At 47.6% G+C, this 11,252-nt stretch overlaps 1 protein-coding gene across 1 annotated transcript in view; it reads left to right on the top strand.

Moving 5' to 3' along the window:
- The first annotated feature begins 201 nt into the window (after positions 1 to 201).
- Positions 202 to 11,252, top strand: part of Ruvbl1 (RuvB like AAA ATPase 1) — a 38,096-nt gene continuing 27,045 nt past the window's right edge. The window contains exons 1-3 of the mRNA XM_057775088.1: positions 202 to 435; positions 2,334 to 2,420; positions 10,078 to 10,210. Coding sequence (XP_057631071.1) covers positions 295 to 435; positions 2,334 to 2,420; positions 10,078 to 10,210 — 361 coding nt within the window. The 5' untranslated portion in view covers positions 202 to 294. The remainder of the gene's footprint in view (positions 436 to 2,333; positions 2,421 to 10,077; positions 10,211 to 11,252) is intronic.

Raw genomic sequence — 11,252 nt, 5'->3', positions numbered from 1 at the left:
CTTTAAACTATTTAGCGGTTCCCCATCAAAGATAGCCAGGGGAGGAAACGCTTGTCCTGGGGGGAATCCAACCTGTGACACAAACGGAAGTTGGTGGGCGGAACTAACCCACAGCCAGCAACGAGCGTTTCTTGCAGCCAATAGAAACCGAAACCTTCTTGCTTTTGCCAATGGCGCGCTGACAAGGGCGGGTCCCAGAGAGCGGCCTAGTAACGGCCGCGTGGTAACCCGGGCGCCTGGCGTGCCGCAGTGCCTACCTGTCCACGCCAGTTGTGTGTCCAGACGCTCGTCAAAATGAAGATTGAGGAAGTAAAGAGCACCACGAAGACGCAGCGCATCGCCTCCCACAGCCATGTGAAGGGGCTGGGACTGGACGAGAGCGGCCTGGCCAAGCAGGCGGCTTCAGGGCTCGTGGGCCAGGAGAACGCGAGAGAGGTGGGCGTGGAGCGTGTGCGCGGGGAGTGTGCAGCGGGACCCGAACCCACCGAGATCAGAAGAAGCGGGTATCACATTAGCGAGCAAAGATTGCATCCTTTGCTGGTCAGGGAACGCAAGTTAGGTCTCACCGGAAACGGAGTGGAAGGTTGTGGGGTTAAGCACAGAACTAAGTTTTTAGAGTCGATGGGGTTTCTTTTGGCCTGGGAGCTGACCTGGGAAGTAGTGATGGGAGAACCAGTCCGGCCTATTCCCCATCCAAGCACTATTTAGCTATTCCAGTTAAGTCTACTTAAAATCATTGGCAGTCATGCCAGGTGTTTTGATCTTTAATGTTGTGCACACGAAGAAATCCAACTGTCTGTTGTACAGTAATAAAGCTGACCCCCTCCCCCCAATTTCTACCCCAAATCAGTATTCTTCCCATTTCCACAGCCCTCTCCACTCTGGTTTCTACAGAGGGTCAGTGGCTACAAAAACTTCATCTTTACATTTGGTGAAGACTGCTTTCTTAGCCTCTTGCAAACTGAAGGTGCCAGGGACAAGACCCTGGTTTTCTCTTGGAGTGCCATCTATCTCAAAGGGAAACATCTGACCCTAGCTCGCCTGCACCTTTTCTTGCAAGCAGGTGATGGTAGTTAGTTGAATGCTTTGAGGCCATTGTTTATTACTTCATTTCTGTCGAATAACCCTCACTTTGGTATGATGCTTTCTAGACATACAAAAAAAATTGTAATGTTTGCACAGTAAATACTAGCGTGCCTAAATTCTCCAGTGAACACCCTACAGTGGAGCTTTATGGTACACCTGTTCACAGATGAATCTACTGTTATATTTCAGAGTCAACTGCAGGCCTCGGCACACTTTGCCCCTAAGCCCTTGTGTGTCCAAAGAGTTATTTTGAACACTTAAATTCAGATGAGTAGTCATGATTCTCAGCGATTGCAGTAAAACAGGTCTGAGGGCACTCAGCTGGCAAGGGAAAGGGCCAGCATACAAGCTGGAGTGTATGTGACATTGGTGTCTGCCCTAGACGCTCTGCATTGGATTCTTGTATGACCAGTCACACCAGCAGCTTCCCTGGTACTGAAAAGTAAGATTGGTGATCTTCTAAAGACCCTCCCTATTCTTTTAGTGTTAGCTGGTATTTCTTTACATTTCATTTGTTAATTGGTGTGTGTGTACATGTGCACGCGAGCCCTCAAGTGCATATGGCTGGTGTACATGCAATGCCATCATGCGATTGCCGTGTTGCTTTGGTAAAGGCCAGAGGGTCTGTCCTCCCACTGTGGGATCCAGGGATCGAACTTAGCTCTTCAGGTTTGTGCTGCAAGTGATTTTTACCCACTGAGCCATCTCAGCAGCCCTTTCCAGTCCTTTTATTGGACGATGTCATAGCATACCTTTTTTGTTTAGATAATGTTGTTGTGGCCTGGAATCCACCACATCCCTGCTGCCTTTGATCTTTAAGTTCCAGATCTGCGCTGGTTTCTGCTTCCTCTGTCTCCATTTTCCCTTCTTGCCACCATACTTTAGCTGTTGGAACTTGCTGTTCTGTAGACATGTAAGCTTCTGCTGTGGATATTTTGAGTTTTCGATTTTTGCTTGGAATGTAGATTTCTGCCCAGGGCTTCTTCCAATGTTACGTAGAGTGTAATGTGAAAGACCTTCCTGCTCCCCATGGCCACTCACTCTCTCATTACCCTTTTCTCTCCTAGCTGCGGTCTTGTGCTCTGAGCTGAGCACACGGCTCTGCTGCCTCACCTCCACTGCGCCGTTCCACTCCATAGCAGAACTCAGGGTTGGAAGAGTATGGGAACTATGTGGACCACACACTGAATTGTTTCTACCGTGAGGCATTTTAATATTGACGGATTGTTTCTTTCCATTGTGTGCAGGCATGTGGCGTCATAGTAGAATTAATCAAAAGCAAGAAAATGGCTGGAAGAGCTGTCTTGTTGGCAGGGCCGCCTGGAACTGGCAAGGTACTCATTCATTTTCTGTTCTTTTGTTTTTTTTAAGCTATCCAAGAAAATGATATTAATGTTTAACTCCAACTGAATTCATGTCTTAACTAGTCTCTAGCTAGACTGGTTATATGAATGTTTTAAAAACCAATGTACAGTAATACAATTTAGCATATAAAATCTGTTTTCTGAAGTTAAAATTACCCTGGCCTACCTCCAACAGAGAGTGAAATCCTTGGAGGGTCTCATTGTCTCTAGAATGTTCCTTTTTTATCTTTCAAGTCTCCTTTGCTTTGTTAGGAAATACCTGTTGATCTGAGTGTCTTAAAATCCAGAGTGATATCTCTTCTAAGGGTGTTCACGCTACCCAACACGTGTGCGAGTGTGCATGTTACATAGGACATGTGTAGAGGTCAGACGCCATCTTTCAGGAGTTGGTTCTCTTGAACTCTGTTGTGGGGTATGGGACTCAAACTCAGGCTGTCATGTGGGGCAAGTGCTTTTACCCATTGAGCCATCTTGCTAACCCTTTTTTGTTTTCCCTTGAGATAGGGTCTCTCATGCATCCCAGCCTGGCCTCAAACTGGCTATGTAGCCCAGGCTGGCCTTGAACTGCTGAGCTTCCTACCTTTACCTCAAGTACCAGGATGATAGGTGGCCTCACTATGTCTAACTGGTGGGATTCCTGAAAGTTACCAGAATTCCTAGTCTGTGCCTCAGTTTTTCTTCACAGGGGCCACAAAGAACATGCACCTGGGTGAAGGCGAAGGCACAAGTCACAAACAAATCCCACACCAGTTTGGAATTATGATTAATAGAATGGTTATTTATTTAAAGGGGAAAAAACTTACAGATCACCATCCCAGACAACAGCCCTCTGTGCAATCAGGAAGGGAGTCTAGTTGCCCGAAGCGGAGCAGGAAGAGAGAGCGAGGAGGGAAGTGGCTGCTTTTTTAAAAGGAGAAAGACCATGCCCCAATGGGCTGGTATCTCAACGGCTATTGGCTGGAGGAGCGGAAGGACCTCCCGCAACACCTGGGTTTGTGTATGAAAAAAATAACCTCTTCCACCTGTAGTAAGGTTTTTTGTTGACCACCAGCTCAAAAATAACAACACAGAGACGGCTTATTAATTATGAAAGCTTGGTCTTTAGCTTAGGCTTTTTTCAACTAGCTCTTATAACTTAAATTAACTCATATATATTAATCTATGTTCTATCATGTGGCATTACCTCTTTTTCATCTTGTACCTCCTATTTCCTCTCCCTATCCTGGCGTATCTTTATTGTAATCCAAGCACCTAAATTCCTCCTCCTCTTCTTCTCTCTCCCAGGAAATCCCGCTTATCTTTCCTGCCTAGCAATTGACCATTTAGCTCTTTATTAAACCAATCACATCTTCACACAGTGTAAACAAATATTCCACAACACCCACTCTTCCCACATCTCACCCCCCCCCCCCGCACTGTTCTTAAATGAGTGGTAAGAGAATAACTAATTCTTACTTTGAAATCATAACTATTGAATAGATGGTGTGTTTGTTTTGAGACTGGGTCTCACTGTGTAGCTCTGGCTGCCCTAGAACCCAGTATATAAGCCAGGCTGCCCCTGAACACAGAATGTCTTACTGCAGAGGAAGAGCTGTGTTAGTAAACAGATCGAGCCCACCACAGCAGTAGCTCACTGGCCTCTACACAGGCAGCATCAGCTTGTTCATGGCATGTGCCATTTGCTTACCATGTTTTCTTTTTTTTTTTTTAAATATTTATTATGTATACAATATTCTGTGTGTCTGCAGGCCAGAAGAGGGCACCAGACCTCATTACAGATGGTTGTGAGCCACCATGTGGTTGCCGGGAATTGAACTCAGGACCTTTGGAAGAACAGGCAATGCTCTTAACCACTGAGCCATCTCTCCAGCCCTTACCATGTTTTCTTATGTCAGGCCCCTTCCTTCTCCGTCCAGTTGCTTTCCTAAAGTTGGCTGGAAGTTCCTTCTCTAGGTTTGTTAGTGGAAAAGACTCTCTTGTCCTTGTTTGATTGTTGTTGTTGTTTGAGACAAGGTATCTGGTAGCCCAAGATGGCCTCAAAGTTGAAGATAAAATGCTTGTCTCTGGTGTTAGCTGGCAGTCCTCCTGTCTGGTCCTTTGAGTGCTGGGATTGCAGGCATGACCTGCCAGACCTGGCTTTGTCCTTGTGTTGAAAGATGCTGTGCTGGATACAGTGCTCAGTTTCCTTGCGTGCTGGCTCTTCCCTGCTTGTTCTGTTCAGCAGTCCGGTTAGGAAGGTTTCCGATTTTCCTTCTGGGTGCTTTGAGGTGTTTTGGCTTTATGGCTTCATCATGCACACCACCAGGGGGATTTTTGTTTCTCTGTCTTGATGTAAACTGTGCTTCTTAAGCTTGAGCCTTATGTCTCTGTCATGTGTTCTGGAACATCCTTAGCCTCCATCTCTTCAGCTCTTTCACCATGTTCTGTGCTCTCTGTCTGGGGTCTAGTTAGGTCAAGTTAAAGTTGGAATATGGAGCCGGGCGGTGGTGGTGCACGCCTTTAATCCCAGCACTTGGGAGGCAGAGGCAGGCGGATCTCTGTGAGTTCGAGGCCATCCTGGTCTACAAGAGCTAGTTCCAGGACAGGAACCAAAAGCTACGGAGAAACCCTGTCTCGAAAAAATCCCCCCCAAAAAAAGTTGGAATATGGATTTTCAACCTGAAGACATTTTGTAACCTCAGAAATATTTTTTCTTTGGTCACAGCTTGAGCTGAACACCTTCCCGGGAATGTAATAGTCCTCAGAATGAGGAACCGTTCTGTCTCCACTCTCAGTGGGCTAAAGTTGAGAAGTGCATGGAGTAGGGCTTACAGAATAGTGTGGTGGGTGTGGCTGGGCCTCTACCTCGAGAGGTGATTATATTTTTTGACATTTGCTATGTCTTTGTCTCTGAACTATTTGAAAACAGGGGACCCTGCTATACACCACAGTGTCCTCATCTTCCTCTGACGAACTTGACTCCTGCAGCATTAGCTAATGTGAAGTTTGTGTTAGAATTTCTTACAGTTTTTATAAATGAAAAAGAATTAAGCAAAAAGGATTAGGAACGGGGTTAGGGAGAGTGGTCTCAGCAGTCCGAGGAGCATAGTCTTTTGAGGAAGGTATAGGGAGCCTGTTGTCTGCTGCTGTAGGCCGTCCATAGCAGTTAACTGGTTACTTCACTGCTGTGCCTTGCTCTCGTGGTGCTAGGGGTTAGCCCAGGACTCTGTGCTTGCAGCAAGTGCTCTACCACTGAGCTCTTTTGGGAAAGGGTCTCACTGACTTACTCTGCACATCAGAAACTCCTTGTGTAGCCCAGGCTGGCCCTGATTTTCTATTCTCTTGTCTCAGCCTCTCAAGTAGCTGGGATTACAGGTATGTGCCTCAGTGCTCAGTACGAGTATGCTTTCAAAGACAGAACAGTTGAGTTGTGTTCTGTTCTGTTTTGTTTCTTAAATGAAAAGGAAATGAAAATGAAGTATAAACGGCTGGGGAGATGGCTCAGTTGGTAAGGCACTCACCACACAAGCATGAGGGTCTGCATGATAGTGTTTGCCCCTAATTCCAGTGCCGAGGAGGCAGGGACAAGGGGACCAGCCAGACTGGCTGGGTCAGGGAGAGATCCCGTGTCAGAAATTAAGATGGAGCCATGGAGAGATGACTCAATGGTTACGGGAATTGCTGACCTTCTGGAGATCCTGAGTTTGGTTCCCGGCACTCATGCCAGGTACCTTACAAGTGTCTGTGTCCCTAACTACGAGGAGGTAGATCCCCTTGTTTGGCCTCTGCGGACATGTGAATACATGTAGCTTACACTCAGACACAGGTGTACCCATTAAAAAAGAAGGTAGTGATTGAGGGTGATACCCAGGGTCAGCCTCTGACATTTACATACGTGTGCACATGCACCCCACACACTATGTGCATACATATATGTATATACAGGATGACTTGTAGAAAAGAGAGTTCTTCAGTTTCTCACTTTTATTATAAAATTCAGACTTGCCATGTATTTGTCTGAGAGATGCAGGCTCACACAGGACCTGGGCTTTATCCTCAGTAGCACTGGAAAAAGAAAGTCAGAACGCAGCTGGGTGGTGGTTGCAGCGCATGCCTTTAATCCCAGGACTCGGGAGGTGGGGGCAGGCAGATTTCCGTGAGTTTGAGGCTACAAGAGTTAGATCTCCGTGAGTTTGAGGCTACAAGAGTTAGTTCTGGGATAGGCTCCGAAGCTACAGAGAAACCCTGTCTCAAAAACAACAACAAAACACCGAAAGCATGCAGTTAGAGGCCATACCCCGGCAGTAAACCCTATGTGTCCTTACCTTCCTTTCATTTAGAAGAGTTACTGTCCCCACCATTTTGCTTTGTTTTCTCTTAATGATGCTGACATTTAAAACATTACATTTACTTAATTTGAGGGGGTTGGTTTGTCCCTGCCATGGTGTGCATGTGGCGGTCAGGTGATACTGGGAGCTGGCTTCCTTCTTCCATTGTGGGCATTCCAGGGGTCCACCTCAGCTTGTGAGCCTCAACAGCAGTGTCTGTGTCTCCTGAGCCATCTCCTCAGACCTGCACTGACATTTTTTTTTTTTTTTTTTTTTTTTTTTTTTTTTGGTTTTTCGAGACAAGGTTTCTCTGTGGTTTTGGAGCCTGTCCTGGAACTAGCTCTTGTAGACCAGGCTGGCTCGAACTCACAGAGATCCGCCTGCCTCTGCCTCCCGAGTGCTGGGATTAAAGGCGTGCGCCACCACCGCCCGGCCCTGCACTGACATTTTTAAGCATCTAGATCAACCCTTTGTTGAAGATTTCATGGCTGGCCTATGGTGCCTATCTGTCTTTGGCCCCAACCCCCAAAAGATGAGTCTTTTTGCCCCTTTAAACTCTGGCTAAGGGGGGAGCAGGGGGAGAATGTGACTCTATGCCTTGTTTAGGAAAAATCTCTCTCTCTTTAATTTTATTCTAAATTTATTTTGCTTGTGGAGTTGGGTTTGGCAAATTTGGAAACTTCTTCCTTCCCCTCAGACTGTGTGCTTGCTGAGCGGTGCTGAGGGACCCTGCTCTGTAGGTTTCTGGACTATCACAGAGCAGTGCAGTTAGTTGTCCGTGAGTGCCAGGGACTTTTCCTCACTTGCAGCTAGGACAGGACAAAAGTTCACGCACTGTACCCAGGTATGTTCCCTGGCGGCTCATCTTTTTGTCTTTCAGTGGTCCTGTTTCTGTCCGGAGATTTCTGTAGTAACATTGTCTGTTGTCAGAAGCTACAAACTCTGCACACTTGAAGTTGTCCATGCTCTTGCACATCTAGGTGCTTTGTGGACCCCTGGGCTTTTTGTGTAGTTGGCAGCATGCTGCTGGCATGTGAGTCCTTCATTCCTGTGTGATACTGGCCAGTTTGACTGGAAATGTGAAGAACTCAATCCTTGACCTCACTTTGTAAGTTTTCTGGTGCGGTGAGTTTGAAGGCACGTGCTGTCTGAGGAGAAATTTGCAGTGTGCCTGGCGGTGAGGCTGCTTTGCTGCATGAAGAGGCAGGGGCACCCTTATTGTCCTGGTGTCCTGGTGCAGCTCCATTCCTGAGGACAGTTGACAGTGAGGCTAGTGCTTGGGCTTTAGGAAAGGAGGCGCCCAGATGAGACTGGAGTAAACCTGCTCAGCCTTTTTTCAGCAGCTTCTTTGTGGGCCAAGGGTCAGTGACGTGGTGTGCACACACAGGGGAAGATAGGACAGTGCTTGCATCCTGGCTGGACTGTCTGGCCTTGAATAACTTTATATTTCAGTTTCTTAATCTATAAAATACAAACCAGGACGGGGCACAAAGGTGCATGCCTGCAATCCTAGCACTGAGGCAGTTGAGGCTGGCGCTCAGGCCAGCCTGAGCTATGTCGTGAGTGCCAGCCCAGCCTGAGCTGTGTCGTGAGTGCCAGGCCAGCCTGGGCTGTGTCGTGAGTGCCAGGCCAGCCTGGGCTGTGTCGTGAGTGCCAGGCCAGCCTGGGCTGTGTCGTGAGTGCCAGGCCAGCCTGGGCTGTGTCGTGAGTGCCAGGCCAGCTATATTGTAATTTGCTGTCATACTCTACCTGTCAAAAAAAACTAAAACAGTGAAATAAAACCCCAAACCAAAAAGGCAAATACAAACTAGAACATGGGGTTGAAGCTTCCTGTGGAAGGTCTGTGAGGGATTCACAGTGGTAGGTGGGAGGGCTGGGCAGGAACTTTCCTTCTAGGACCCTTCACCCAGAGGAAACAGAAAGTGCAGTGTGCTCCCCTCATGCATTTACCCTGTCCACTTGGATAGATGGCCGCTTCTGAATTAGGCCAAAGGAGGCACAGGGACCGCTGAATTGTGTGAGGGCACTCTGAAGCCTGAAGCCGAGGATGGAGAATTGAGGTCTGTGGAGCTACTTGGAAGAGACTGCAGGGTGACTGTGAAACAGGCAGCCCCGGGCCCCCACTGGGTGTCCCATGTCAGAATGTGTTCCTCTGTATCCTGTCACAGTCCAGACATCTTCCCCCTGCTCCTAGAATATCAGTGTTACTGTCATCTGCTCTGGGCTCATAAACTCAGGTGTGTGCCTGAGCTGAGTTAGTGGCAGGTGTGTTCCCAGCTGTTCTGGGGCTGAGGAGGCTGCATTGGGAGTCAACTGCTGCCGCAGGGTGATAAAAACCACACAGAACCAGTTGTGGGCAACGTGATCTAGCCTAGTACTTTAATCTTTCATTTGACTGATGAGGCTGCCGGCTTTGCTCAGTGTCAAGGTTACTCCAAATGGCGGCGGATAGCACTGCCATCCAGTTTCTGTCTCACAGCCTACTTCTTCTGCACTTTACCTTATGTTAATTTGCTGCCAGATTGTACTATCTTGAAACTATCACAGAAAGGGATTGAAAGGAGTAGGAAGCACCGTTGTCAGGTCATCTGTACGTGCTGTCTGTCGCTCCTAGACATTTGCCTTTCTTCCTTGGTATTTGCCCTATCTCTACTCCACCCGGCCTTGCTCAGCTAGCCTCTGCCCGCCATAGTTGATTACCTGCAACCATTTGTGTTTCCCAGAGTGTGCTAATGTGACTTATGTCAAAAAACACTGCCTAGGTTTCCTTCCCTTGTGGGCCACTTAATATAAAGTGAACATTAAGTGACACTTTCCTTCAGTGCTGATTTCTACTGACCTATAGGTTGGTGTTTGTGGTGTGTGTACAAACAGAAAGAAGTCTAGGGCCTTGTAGTAGCCTGTGCAGACAGGCCAGATGCTGTTTGAGGCTGAGAGAGAAGAGTCAGGAAGATGGTGCTCTTTCTAGTGAGAACCACTGCCAGTCCAGATGTGCCCCTTTCTAGGGTGTGACACCTGGTCTGTGTCTAGTTCCTTCCATGGTAGAGTGAAGAAAACAGTAGCATTGGCTTAGATGTGGGGGTCTTGTGAAGCACTTGCAGTCAGGCCTTAATTGGGGCATCCCTTGTAAGTATAATGGTGATCAAGGTGGGGTGTATGATATTCAGAGTGCACAGAGCCAGCCTCTGACATGGAAACATGCCTGTGAGGATAGAGGATGAGACTTCACTGCTCCCGGCAGATGCTGTTTTAATGACCTGTGTCTCTGAATGACCATTTCTAACACTAAGCAAATGTCTTCCTGTTCTTGTCCTCTACAGACAGCCTTGGCTCTGGCTATTGCTCAGGAGCTGGGCAGTAAAGTCCCTTTCTGCCCGATGGTGGGTAGTGAAGTGTACTCAACTGAGATCAAGAAGACAGAGGTGCTGATGGAGAACTTTCGCAGGGCCATCGGTGAGTGATGAGTGTGGGAAAGTGGCTTTCATCTCCAGGTGCCTTGAAGCCTCTTGGTTGTAAAGATGCCATATGACAGGATTTGTATCTGTTTCTCCTTTGGCACATTGCCATTATGCTTGCACGTGAATGACAAAACCCCGGTGTTCAAAGTGCTTCAGCAGCTAGGACAGCTGTGGACCCCAGTAATAGCACTTGGGTTCTTCACATGGGGAAAATGGATGTAAGTCAGGATCAGAGTATGGCTTAAGGGTGTGCTTGCACATGCAAACTCCAGGTTTGACCTCAGCACCAGCCTCTTCAAGAAAAGCAGAATCTCACTATATAGTCTTGGTTGTCCTGAAACTTGCTATGTAGACCAGGCTGGCCCCAAACTCCCAGAGATCTGCCTACCTCTGCTTCCAAGTACTGGGATGTGCCACCACACTGGCTAAAGAGATTGTTTTAGGCACACACATACACACACAGAGAGAGAGAGAGAGAGAGCAAGAAAGCAAGCAAGAGCCAGGTTTCCTTAGTGCCCCTGCATTCCAGGGTGGCTGTCCATTGAACAGGCTTTGACTCAAGCCACTCATTGAGTACTGAGCTGCTGTAGTATCTGGTCCTTAGTGGCAGGCCAAAGGAATCGTGACTTGTCAAAGCAAGGATACTAGGGACTGGCCAAACTTTGAGACTTGTGATGCCAGCCTCTTAGGGCCTACACTGCTGCCACAGTGTCTGTTATATGCCAGAATGTTTGTTCCCTTAGCTAAACTTTTCTGTCTGTATTTGGCATTTGGGGAATCAGGTTAACGAACTTGGCCAGTGGCATAACTAGTAAGTAGCAAAGCCAGTTGGAACTCAGGTCAGCCTGCTTTCTGTAGCCCGGGCTTGGAGACTGACTGGGAGAGAATGTTCTGAGTTAATGCTCATACATAGGACTTCCAGATGATCTTTTTTTTTTTTTGGTTTTGGTTTTGGTTTTTCGAGACAGGGTTTTTCTGTGGTTTTGGAGCCTGTTCTGGAACTAGCTCTTGTAGACCAGGCTGGTCTCGAACTCACA

The sequence above is a fragment of the Chionomys nivalis genome, chromosome 1, assembly GCF_950005125.1.
Source record: "Chionomys nivalis chromosome 1, mChiNiv1.1, whole genome shotgun sequence".
Classification (NCBI taxonomy): domain Eukaryota; kingdom Metazoa; phylum Chordata; class Mammalia; order Rodentia; family Cricetidae; genus Chionomys; species Chionomys nivalis.
Note: the sequence above shows the minus strand (reverse complement) of the source record. Positions and strands in the feature narration are given on the sequence as shown.